The following is a 13242-nucleotide window of genomic DNA, read 5'->3' on the forward strand; positions in this document are numbered from 1 at the left end:
TAATGCCCCAAATTACAAGCAAACAGACAAACACTAAACAGCCATGCTGGAAATTATGAAAATGTGGTCATATGGAACCAAACCACACTCACATTTGTTGGACATTTGGGAAAATAAAACTGGGATGGCATTCATTCAGCTCTAGGTAAGCTTGTTGAAAGACTCGGTGAAATATATGATTCCAAGATCATTTCAGATCCTATACTTGAGTTATCTTAAGGGACGTATATCCTAAGGACATATGTGACACCAGCAAAGAAAATTATCACCAAACACTGACTAAGTATTGAAACACCGAGCTACAGAAAGAGGTGTTTACTGTTGAGGAGATTCTGATGATGCGAAAGCTCAGACAGAAAAAAAGAATACTTTCTACAAGACTGGGACAAAAGGTTGTCATACAAAGTAAAGAAAGGACTTAAAATAAAGGATTTTTAATAAATTGAATAGAGGCAGACTTGCACTGACCTGGGACTATTCAAATGTCCATGAACTTGATTTTGTGTGTTTGTTTTTGGCTAATTTTTTAATTTCAGCATTTGTGTAGGTGCTTTACATGGATAAACAAGGCAAATAAAATAAAAGCTACAAAAAAAGATAAATATGGCCTGAAGAAAAGTGATCTTACATCATCAAAAATAATTTTATTAATTCATTGTTATCAAAGCTGTAAAGGCTCCATTATTGATTCCAAAACCTCCACACAGAATCAAACTATTGTGATTTCCAGGTCTGAGCCAGTTTGTAGATCAGATGTAAGGGTTCAATCGTTAAGCTTGTTCATGCAGTAATTAACTGTTATTTACACATATAAATCAGCATAAAAGAGTTAATAGAACAAAAAACTTTAGAAATAAATGAAAAATAATAAAAGTTTTATGACTTATGACACTGTTTAAAGGACAAAATAATTTCTCTCTCCAGCTGGTACAGCTCTGCTCAAATCTTTGTTTTCCCCACAATCTATTATTTTCACATTTAAACATCTGTTTTACAAAGACTCACTCAAATATATAATCATATGAAGAATATTCATTTACAGCCCTAATGTATTTGCTTTAGTACTGTGCCCTCGTTAAGACATTTTCGTTGAATATTAATGAAAAGCTGCTGTGTATCCTTAACACAGACATCAAACTTTGTCTGAAAACCAGTGTGAAAATGTCCCTGATGCAACCAAAAACTGTGCGCCATGTTTTCCATCAGTCAAATGGATTGTTTTAATGAACTGGAAACAACATAAACCAAATTGTTTCTGTACGGTTCATTCGTGTAACGACTTTATTGACTTAGCAGAACAGGAACACGGGCCAGGTCAGCGTGTTACTGTGTACCCCTCCTTCTCCTTCTACTCTGAGCTTCACCTCAGTTTCTTTCTTGTTTTTAAAAATCTTTCATTGTAGTCACTGTCTACAGCACTGCTCAAGTTGCTGCCAAGAACTGAGCCAAGTTTGCTTACATTTGCATGTAAATTTCTGCGCTCAACAATAGTGACTGCTGAAAGTCAGCAATCACGCCTTTGTAGGGCCAAAGATCTAAAGAAATATGCCTGGCTCTTCAGCTAAAGGGTATCCAGACCAAAAACAGGATCAGTTCCAACCTTTTTTGTTCAGTTTAAGTGCAGCTACAACTCCCTGAATGACTGTGTTTGCATACAAGCTCAACACATGCTGGAACAGTATTGAACTACAACAAACCGAGCAGGTGGCTCCAGTAAAAACAGCACAGTGGTGTAAAGCTCAACTGAAAAACATGAGTGTTTGCGCGTTACACTCACCAAATGAGAGTTCTCTTTTGCCTCTTGTACTTGCTGCACCTGTGGTTCAGCTACAACTTTCGTGTCCTGGTCAGAAGTCATGAGCCGTCTGCTTCTTGGCTCCTCAGGGAGAAGTCTCTGTGTCACCAAGTAAGCTACAGGGGGGCAGAAGGGACAAACAAGTCTGAGTCAACAACGGATGTTTATCAGCGTATCATCAGCTGGTACATGTGTAAGACAAAGGAGTCAGGAGGTAGTGTCTGACAGTTGCATTATTAAATCTGATTTTTCACACAAATTGTTTTTAATGCTTGTATATGGACAGAATAACAATCAGTGCATGTGTGGATATTTTCCTCGTACAGACTTAATTTACACTAATTTAAACTACCAACACGTTGCTGTTTCTCTTAAAATTGTAATGGCAAAACTGACAATATGCTGTTGTTCAAACCATTTCCATCTGTGCTTAATGACATGTACGGAGGCCACTATTCTAATTTCAGACACTTCAGACAGACGTGATGACAAAATGTGAAAAATCAAACGTCAGCTTGTTCTGACACACTGAAAGTATGTCACACCAATGTACAAGAAAAGCTATCAATTAGCAATAATACAAATACAGTAACACGAAAAGCTCTGAAACTCATAACAGAAACAACCAGTGAATTAGACCCATCTACTTTATAGGCCTCGATTACACAACGTGGCTTTGATTCATATTTAGCAGCTGTTTGTTTAGTCGACAGTTTGGCCATGTTTTGGCCATTTTTGCATTAAACGATGCAGGCTTTAATATTTAGCCAGTTATTTAAATAAAATGTGTAATTGTTCTTTTGTGCTCTTGTTTTTATTGAACTGTTGCATTTGTCAAGGTCAAATTTTGTATTTTATATTCCCATTCAATAGAGGATTTTCCATTTCCTGCTGCCTGTGGATACTGACATTTACTGATGACAGTGCTGATGTTTATCTCGTGCTTTTATGGGTTTACCAGCACTCATGCTTGTATGACTGAATTTTAACATTATGGTTTTCTCACTTTTAAAAATAAAATAAAATAAAATAAAATATGTACGTGTGTGATGGTGCATCCCAGCATAGAATAATCATGCAGTTATGTTGAAAACAACAGGTGCATCCATAGAAAGTAAACAGTTTTCTATCTTTAACACCTGCTACATTTGCTGCTTGTGGGGCACACAAAAAAGTGAACTTTTAACCTTTTTTGACAATTTTTATTAGGGGTATTTAAAAAAAAAAAAAAAAAAAAGATACATAGTAGCATTGCAATATTTTGTTAAGGTGGTATTGTATCTATACAGGGACACCGAAAATCTATTGTAATCAAACACAATAATCTGGGCCAATCAAATAAAGAAACAAAGAAAGAAATCATTGTATTGACTTTTTTCACATTCTGCAACAGATTAAGGCTCGTGGTAACAAAATGTTTGCCCAGAGCTTGATGCTGTTGCACTCTCATGACCACTTATGATGGTAGGGCGATTGCACAGGTTGCCAGATAGGAGGCAATCTTAATACCAACAGTTGCAATCCAACTTTGACTGACTGCAGTAACTCAGAAAAATTGTTGGAAGCTTTCAAATAATTGCTAATTCATAAATGAGACAGATAGCCAACAAGTTGCCATGAGTCTAAATGAGTCTTTGTCAATGACCAGAATTCGAGGGGACTCAACACAACAGGCTGCCAGCTAGTTGTATTCTGGTTTATATGCCTATAGAACAGGAAGGTTGCAGAGTGGAAATGTATTAATTAAATGTGAATTTCTGTCTATGTAGACAGCAGCAGATATGTGCTTGTCAATGGTTTATCACTGTTAATTGCCTACTTGACCCCATTCAATAGCAGACAGAGCACACAGACTTTGTCTGGCAACATTTATGGCAGGTTCTCGTGACAGTCGAATCTTTGCAGCCAAAAAAGAAAAAAGAAAAGAAAAAAAACAGCTTAAGTGTGATAACTTTATCTTATAGGATAAAACAGATACTGGCAAAGTTAAACTTTGAGGACATCACTGAAAAAAATTAGTTAAAAGAATGTGATCGGGTTTTTTTTCAAATGTGTTGAAAGAACGCAGCTGACAAGATGTGATAAAGTAGAGTATGTGTTATTGCAATACTCATCGCAAAATATTTTAAAAAAATTAAATTATCATATCATGAGTGAAGTATTCTGATAAGATTGTATCGTAGGGTCTCTGGCGACTTCCACCTCCAATCTTTACACTAAGCTTACAAGTATGTAAGCTAGGTTGATTAACCAATGATGGCGTTTCCAGTTATGATTTCACCTGTGAAGCAAACTGGTTAAAGTTTTGCCTACAAGCACACTTTCACACGAAGAAGGCGGCAATGATCACGCAGGCATCATATTCCACATATGTGGCTAAAAACTGATACAGACTGCAGAGAATACTGCAGTCTGTATCAGTTAGCAGCATGTGAGTGATTAAAAATTATTAATGTTAATGTTGTAATCTGCTGTCTCAACAGAAAGGTTGATAATAGACCAGCAATAAGACTGACACAGATCATGTGTGTAATTTCTGGTTGATCTTCAGCCTCATTTCTCTGATGAGGCGGTGAAACCAGGCGCATTAAAACAAAAATGTTTTTCATGAGTTAACAGGAGCGGCACTCGTCATTGTCACAATCACAATCACGGCAGGTAAAAACCCAATCAGTCTTTTCTGGACCGACCGCTCAACAAACGTGAAGAAAATAATCTTTTCAGCTGCTCTCATCCACTGCTCTCCTGTTTCACCCAGCAATAAAGCAAACGCATAAAGAAAAGTCAAAATAAAAGCTGTCCGTTTAGTTTGCCACTATGTTTTTAAAATCTAAATGTGTAAGACAATATTTGTTATTAAAGCTTTAAAATAACTGTAATAGCAGGTAAGTCTGCTAGAGAGATTGGATAGCTTCTATAAACCTGAAGTTTACCAAATTTACAGCTCGCAGCAGACTAAACAAGCAGCTTTTCCTTAAAGCAAAATGTCACTTTTCTTCAGGCGGTCTAATGAAGGACTCTTATGGGCTTTAACAACTGCCCCTGTCAGCGCTACAACGCTCCATCCTACTGGCTAAATATTTGAACATACGCTCCTAAATACTTTTTATTGTCCTCGTGCATCTATTTTTAGTCACAAATGCGAGCAAAACACTTACACCATCAAGCCGTGCCTTCCTGAATTCATTTCCACGTAAAAAGGACGCTTAGCTGCACTCTTTGCTTTCTGTTTATATACGAGTCAAACGTCATGAGGTTTTGTAGGTCAAGTTCTCGACATCACTCTGTCATCCCCAAGGCCCGATTGGATGATCACTTCCACAACATTTGACCTCAGTGTAACGGGGGGGGGGGACAAAACAAAACACCACTGGAAACACCTTCTTTTCTGTCCTGTTTGTAAAGCGGTGATAATCTGCCCAACAATCGGGCGCCTGTCCCTGACACGGGCCCTCGCTGTGTTCGCATACAAAGCAGAAAAAGAATGGTGTGGCTGTAAAGCCGGTGACCTTTGATCCACATAATGACACAGTGTCACTGCTGCTGTGATGAATGGGGCTAAGCACAAGCCTCCATCAACTCACATCAATAATTGAAGCATCTGTTTGTGTGACAAACTTTGCACCTAACATTGTAAAAACGGTTTGACAACTGAAACCTGCACACAACCTGAGTGTGTAACTAGCTGACAATTCAATCAAAATCTATTATTTTATTATTTTTGGACTAAACAGGAAGCCAGTAACCAACGATTGCAGGGTTCTGGGTTTTCATGTCACCTTGTGTGCTTCAGTACCAAATTCTCTGTGATGTAATTTTCTGTTTCTGCTGTCACACATTTAAAGGACTGAAATACTGACACAACAAAGTCTTGGCAGCCCTTTTTCCAAACTGCTGCTCTTTAATGCTGACGTTCTGATTTGAACTTCTACCTCTGATAAAAATCACCACACACATAAATAAAAAATAACTCTGGTGCTGTGATTAAAGCCAGAAAGTCTCATTCTTGTCTATGTCAGCTGCCCTTCGGTCAACTGCCTGTTCCAATTGAGGGTGAACCACGCTCACCTCAGAGAGCTCTTCCGGAAAGGGTCGTGGTCTGAAACGGTTTCTACAGATTTAAAACTACAGACACTGTAAGAGCTTATTTGGTAAACAGCTTAAGGAAGGAGGGGGAAAAAAAAAAAAAAGGTGTTAGTCTGTCCCTAAAACACCCTAACAGGTATTTTTGTTGGCAGAGCCCATGTTACATCGATTGCAGGAGGTTTTTGGGGTACAGATGGGGGCGAAGACTGCAACAGGCAACGCTGAATTGAGGTTCTGCACTGCACCTACGAGGCGAGTGGCCCTGAGCTGAAAGCAGACCATGTGAAAGCCTGTGAGCACTCTGGAGATAAAAGAAGCTGAAGGCAAACACTAATAATCCTTCCACAGGTTCACTTACAGAAACCTCAGTAGTTTTACTTCCTCTAGAGAGATCTTACTGAGCTAAAGCTCTCCTTTAATCATCCTGGCTCGAGTTGAACTCAACTGATCAGGCTTTGCTTTTGTGGAGGACCAAATGCTTCCTGCTGGAGCAAAAATAGTCATCGTTTGATCCGGACTGTGTTGTTTTCATAATTGCTGGCAGCCAAATTTATGAACAAATTTCAAATTCAATACTTTTGTGCAGAAACTTGAAATCATATTATGAACCTGTTAGGTCTACATCTACTTGATATATAAGCTGACCCATGGCACAACAAATGAAATAGCTACCAGGCTGTGATATCAGCTAAAATACCCTTTGTTTAGCCCAAAGGTTGGGCAATGCTTGTTTTAGAGCAGTGAGAACATTACGTTTTCACTCTGGTCAGAAACTATCGCACACCATGAAGCTGAAAGCATGCAAACTTGGATCACTAGCCACAAATGTAAATATGAATCAACTGAAAGAACCACTCAGAGGAAACGGAGAACTTGTGAAAATGACAGTTGCAGTGACATTAATGTAAACTACTTTAAACTACTTCAGGAACCTCACACTGGTAATACTAATGTTACTGAGGTAAAGCATCAGTCCAATTGATTCAGCAAAAACATTTAACATGTTCTGCCTTGTTTGTGTAAAAGTAAATACACAGAAAGGTTGGACAGCTTTTGTCCTGAGGGTTGAGATAGACTCTGTGAACTGTGCTGCTCTCAGAAACAGTAAAGATGCCGATTTTGCGTCCTGCACTGCGAGCTGTTGTTCATCAAATGTCATCTAAATATTAACCAAGTTGGGTTTTTCTTAATTCTGTTTTTGCTATCACGCACAGTAACTCACTAATTGCTCATCAATTTGAATTACTCATTATTTCAAAAGCATATAAATGCCTCCTGTGGCAAGTAGTTAAGAAGAGAAATCACACCTCCCCACACCCACACCATTTTAAAATTAAATTAAATCCAGATAAAAAAATATCTGAAGTTTCTTTTAAAATATAAATAAAGAAGCTCATTTCTCTCCAATTAAGCAACAATTACATTTTTTAGCTTTAAGCAGCCAGCAGGAATACATCTCATGCCCACAGCGTTGTAAATTTAACCTATCTGAGACAACACCTTCAACCAACACACAAACTGCCTTTTAGAGAAAACACCTGCACCCTGAGAGTGAGCCAAGTGTGATATTTACTTCATGCAGGATAAACTCCAGACCAGAGACGTTTCCCTTTGGTTGCTTTACAGGTCGTCACTGAAATTTTATGAGTCTGTCAAAACATTTAACATGGATAATTGTGAGAAGCCAAAACTGTATGTGAAATTTAATTTTCATTAATCGCACAGCCCTAAGGCAGCCTAACCTGGTAGTGTGTAGTACTGTGGTTTAAAGTAACAGCTTATAAATATTAAGTCAAATTGGGGGTTGTTTGATGTGTGCAAAAAAGTTTTAGGTTTTTACTTTCAGATGGAGCCTGAACATTTAAAAAACAAAACAAAAAAAAAAAACAGTTTGTGAAGAAATAAAGACCAAAAATTAAAAATAGGATTCAAATTGGTTAGTGAGAAGGATTTTTGCTGGCACAGAGTGGACCTTTAATGTGCGCCTATGCGTAAGCACGACTGGTATGCATATAGTTGTAGCGAAAACACATTCATAGCAAATTTCTACTCGTGCTGCCCTCTCAAAGAGCTTTAGACTACAAGGCCACATTTAATCTACCTCACATCCATGGCCAATTTACAATCACCATTTAACATAAGCAGTCCTTGGACTGTGGGAGGAACGTGGAGTATGCAGAGAGGACCCACATACACAGGAATAACAAGCAAACTCCACACAGAAAGGCCAGAGCCGCGGTTAGAATTAGGAAACTACTTAATGTGAGGCCTCAAAGTCCCAGAATACCCTCAGCATTGGTCACCATAACATCATCACACAGTCACTTCTATTTATGCTAGCTGCTGTTGTTTCTGTGGATTTCACAAACAAAAAGTTAAGCTTTAGCAAATTAAACCCTACTTAAAAATACTGGTTTACCATCCTTTAAAAAAAATAAAATAAAATAAAACAAAACAGTATTGGTGATGGTGCCTAGTTAGTGGACACATCTACTTTCAAATTTCATAACAAAACAAATTGTTTTAAAATAGTTTTAAACAGGAATAAATTTGTTCCTCAAATCTCTTTGAGTGATGCTCATCAAATGAAGAAGAGAACTTTAGAGTATGTCCAGGGTAAGATTAATCAATTCCCATAATTCTAAGACATGATACTGCCACAGAGAGATAAAGCTGTCTAATCGAGCTCAGCCCTGCATCTGCACTGGTGCACAGCCACAGGACAGCGGCAGGACTGCAGAGGTGGACCCACATCCGACCTACACAACACCTTTAAAGTCTACAGTGGAACTTGAGTGGAACTCAGGTTTACCTGCTGCAGCAGCTTCTCTTTTCTGCTTTTTTCCGAAATTCAGAGGGCACATTAACTTTTCATTTATATCCATGTTTTGTGTACTTTAAATATTCTTCTTGTGTCTCCCATGGTTAAAGAGGACTAATAGCAGTAGAATAATATTTTTGTTTACTTCAGTGCAACTCCTACTATGGTAGAGGTTGCACTGAATGAGCAACTTAATATAAGAATAAGCTCCAAATCTTATATCTATCAAAAGAACTGCATGGTTAGAGGTTAGTGGTTCAGTATTTATCATCTTCAGCCACTAATTATTTTCATCTTGCTGTTATTATAACTGCAGTAAGGAGACCAGCTATAGTGGTACTTGTAGTAAGTACTTTTAAAGACACAAAAACCTCACCTGTGTGTATTCATTGTGTCACTCTTTCAGAGAATAAATGTGCAGATGTTTAGTCCTGTAGAGACAATCCTTCCTGCCCCGAGGTCAGAGCAATCACAGCAACGCCACTTTCTAAAGAGCTGACTGATAAATGGATAGTTATTTCGTACCTGTTGAGCATTCTTATTTTGAACTGCTCTGGAGCAAGCGATGTACCACCTTAACAACAAAAATACCTACATAACCCCAAAGACCCAGACTTACACCTGAAGTTATCTTGCTCAAGTCCAAATTCTGCTTCCTAGTACAGACCTCAGAGCACGCAATACAGACAATGTTAAACAACTTATTTCAAAGTTATTCCAAAGGAAAACCACAACACTGATAATAAACATTTTAATAACCAATGTTTTTAAAGGGTGGGTTAATTTACTTAACCCAGAAAACAAGAGATGTCTGTTAAGTAATTAGATGCAGACCACAAAAAGGCCCATTGTGAGCCCAGAAACCCCGCTGCCACTACACCTGAGGTTGCCCTCCGAATCCCCACTTTAACCCCTCAATACAACCCTTCAACAAACAGTGACCCTTATCAAACCACATCCCATTTCCTCTATAGATGCAGTGACTCAATCATGAGGTCTAGACAGGGTCTGAACCATAACAAGCTCTGCTCACTCCTCCCCTGTCGTGTTTCCACCCTGCTCAATCACTTCAAGTGATTTATGACCCCCAGCCGGTGCTCTAAAACAAGTCCGAGGTTCAACTCTACCGGTGAAAAATGCAAGGGTGGTCCAGAGGACTGTATTTATAGTCGGTTGCTTACCGTTGGTGGAGGATGGTCGCAAGACATCTTGGATGTCGCCGTAAACGCTGCTAATCAGCGTGTACCTCCGTCCATCCACACACACTCGAGAAGGATTTGTTTGGATCAACTTGACAAGTCAAAAATCGTTACAACTTCCAGCGGAGACGCAATGCAGGCGCGTTTAGCAGCTGACAGCCGGCAGTGACTGCAGCTCACATGCCAGGGGCCAAACTCAGCGACACTCCTTTAATAATTGCGCCGTGATGAGGACGAAGTGCGGCCTGAGCGTGGGTAAAGAAAAAACACAGCTACTGTAGCCACGACGCCTGTGTGGTAAAGTTGAGCCGACTGCAAAGTAGCAGCCATGTCTTGTTAGCTGGTTTGCAGCAGCATCCAATGAAAGATGGCGACCTCAGGCGTGATTTCGCGGATTCCCCAACCCCCAACCGATTTGAATCAGTTAGTTAGCAAGAGAGCTAACTTGCCCCTGGCCGTGTGTTTACCACCCCTCTCCCCTTAATGACAGAGAACAGCTTCTTACTCACCTGTCAACTCTCACTATACGGCTCTGCAAACACTATGGTAGCTGCTGCTGGAGGTGGTGCTGGACTGAGGCCTCGAACTGGCTTCCAGGCTAAATGCGCAGGGTGTTAGCTAGCGAGCTAGCAAGCTGTATCGAGCACGCTAGCTGCGAACAACCGGCTCAAACTTCACCCGCAAACAGTCTTCAGGTGTCAGGGGACGCACCCACAGCCAGTTACAGCGCAATGACAAAAACACTCCAACACTGACAAGGGGAAGGGGGGAAAAAGAAAGGAAAATGAGGTCCCCCTTAACAACACTGCAAGCTAGTTAGCAAGTTAGCTAGGTGGCTAGCTAGCTAGCTTGCCTGCCTATCAAGTTTGTGCAGTCGATGAAAACTAGCGTCTGGAAGCAAAATCCCTCACGGTCAACAGCAGGCTCTGAGGGAGGGAGGCCAGTCCAGAAACAATCAGGGGAAGCCGAAAAAGTGAGAAATAAATGTGACTCGTCTTCCAGCTTCCGATCGATCAAACATTCGCTCCTGCTAAAGATGAGAGAGAGAAGAGGGGGGTTTGGAATGGAGAAGTCGGCGTTTCCTTTCCTTTTCGTGTGCAGCGCAAAGATCGTCTATAGCGCAGATTTACCGGACATCTCAGCGGCTCAGAAAAACTTTTTTTAAGTGTCCACCAAAGACCAAAACTTCATTATAAACATTTTAATTAATAAAGCCCAATAATATCACATAGCTTCAAAGGGATTCACATATTTAAATCTCAAACCAGCCATTTAATCAAACAAGCAACCTCTCAGAAATATGCACACACACACACACACACACACACACAAATAATGCATAATTAAAAAATAAATCAGCAAAACATAATCAAAGAAATATATAAGAAACAATGTTAGTTTAAAAAAGTAGAAGGAAAATTTGATACTAATCAGGAAGGCATGCAAATGGTCTTTATCTGCTAGATTACCAAACGTGGCTGAGCTCAACAGGCATGGCTGTGCACTGCTATTCTTAATTTCATTATTTGGTAAAAGGACTAGTAAATAAAAACGTGTGCTTTAAGAGTTTCTTGAATTTGCTTCTCTAATATTTTGATGTTCCACAGTTTGGGGGCATTAACTGTGAAAGCTGATAGCTCGAAGTTTGGCAGTGTAAGATCTAAGAGGGCGAGTCAGTTTGTGACAGACTTTCGGAAATATAAGAAGGTCCAAGACAAATGAGGATTTTCTATTCGGGTAAGAGCATTTTAAAGGCGCCTTATATTGTTTATCTCATGCCAATAGACTAACGCTACATGTTAATTAGGTTTATTGTGTTATGTTTCTGTATAATAGGTAGATAGACACATCTTATAGTTTGAGGTGGTGCAAAGAATTTTTATATATACACAACAGTGATTACAAATTAAGAAGATAGAACTGAAGCTAAGTTAAAAAAATACAAAATTCAGACTCAGATTGTGCAAAAGAGTACTTCAAATGGCATTAATAAATAATATATACAGTGTAAATCAAAGAAGGTATGTGGACTCTGCTGTCCTGACAGGTGTGTTCACCTGACACAGAAAAACAGACCTGTTATGCAGTTTTACAGAGAACAGTAGGAATGATTTCCTGAAGCGTTCTTCATTCAGTGAGGTTGAACACGTCTGAGGAAGAATGAGCTCTGCTGCCTCTGCAGTGTGGAGCGGAGCAGGTGTGATGGGGCATGGTGGAGAGCAGTTTGTTCAGTGACCTCCTGTTTCTCACTGACTCAGACGCCTCCAGATTCTGGCCAGTGATCCTGTGGAGCCTGCTGCCATCTCTGGCACCGATGCTGTCCACCCAGCAGTCAACTGCAAAGTAAACAGCGGCCTTGCTGCACACTGAGCTTCCTCCGAAAGCAGAGTCTGCTCATACACAGCACCACTGTTGGTCCTCCAGCCCAGTCTGCCATTCAAGTGAACACCCAAGTACCTGTAGCTCTCCTCTGGAAGTCAACCAACTCTTTTTTGTCTTGCTGACATTCAGGAGGTTATTTCCCTGCACTCCAACTCCAGCCAGCCCTTAATACACCCACCCACTGCAGTGTCATCAGAGCACATCTTTTCCCAACAGTGAAAAGTAAACAGGAATGGAGACAGGACAGTCAGCTGTGGTGCCCCAGCACTGATAAGCACCACATCAGACATGCCTCCCCCGCCATACAAACCAACAGACAGCCGGTAATCCACGAGACCGTGGAAGTGACACCCATCCTGAGCAGGTATTAAACTTACTGAAAAAACATGACTCTCACAATGCCACCAAGGTATATCCACTCCTGTGTGGGCTACTGGTTATTTTCTAAATATAATCTTTTTGACTTAAAAAGACAAACAAGACAAATTACTTTTTAAAATAACTGCTGACAAATGAATTTGTTACAGCAGGTGAGAATGAAGTAAAACACAACAAATATATAGGAAATAAGTATAATAGCTTATGAGTCAGTAAAATAAGAATATAGCATGACAAAACTATTATGAAGAGAAGTAAAAAAACAAATTTGAAATCATAATAAATGCAAGACCTGAAAATTTAAAAAACCATAAGAAATGAACAAATCTAAACACTAATCTTTATGTGACAATAAATAGATAGGAACATTTAAATGGTAACAAAAGATAGATAAATAAATAAATAAGTGTGCAAAAGTTTCAAGTCACACCTCATTTATTTGTTTTGCTTCAAAGGAGACAGATTATTTGTGGTTTTTCTGGGTTTTTATTGCTGACACTGGCTGCTTTTTCACTCATTTTCAGTCCAGTCCTTGTACCTCACCATGTTCACAGGAATGTTTGTTTGTTAAGCAGCTTTAC

General features: G+C 39.5%; 1 protein-coding gene across 3 annotated transcripts in view; it reads right to left on the reverse strand.

Annotated features, from left to right (window-relative positions):
* larp4b (La ribonucleoprotein 4B) overlaps positions 1 to 10983 on the reverse strand; it is a 50111-nt gene extending 39128 nt beyond the window's left edge. For all 3 annotated transcript variants that reach the window (XM_063462252.1, XM_063462251.1, XM_063462250.1), the window contains exons 1-2: positions 10411 to 10983; positions 1778 to 1911 (exon numbers count right to left, since the gene is read on the reverse strand). In XM_063462252.1, the coding sequence (XP_063318322.1) occupies positions 1778 to 1858 (81 nt within the window). In that variant the 5' untranslated portion in view covers positions 1859 to 1911; positions 10411 to 10983. The remainder of the gene's footprint in view (positions 1 to 1777; positions 1912 to 10410) is intronic.
* Between the last annotated feature and the right edge of the window lie 2259 nt (positions 10984 to 13242).

Source organism: Pelmatolapia mariae, linkage group LG18, assembly GCF_036321145.2.
Source record: "Pelmatolapia mariae isolate MD_Pm_ZW linkage group LG18, Pm_UMD_F_2, whole genome shotgun sequence".
In the NCBI taxonomy this organism is placed as follows: Eukaryota; Metazoa; Chordata; class Actinopteri; order Cichliformes; family Cichlidae; genus Pelmatolapia; species Pelmatolapia mariae.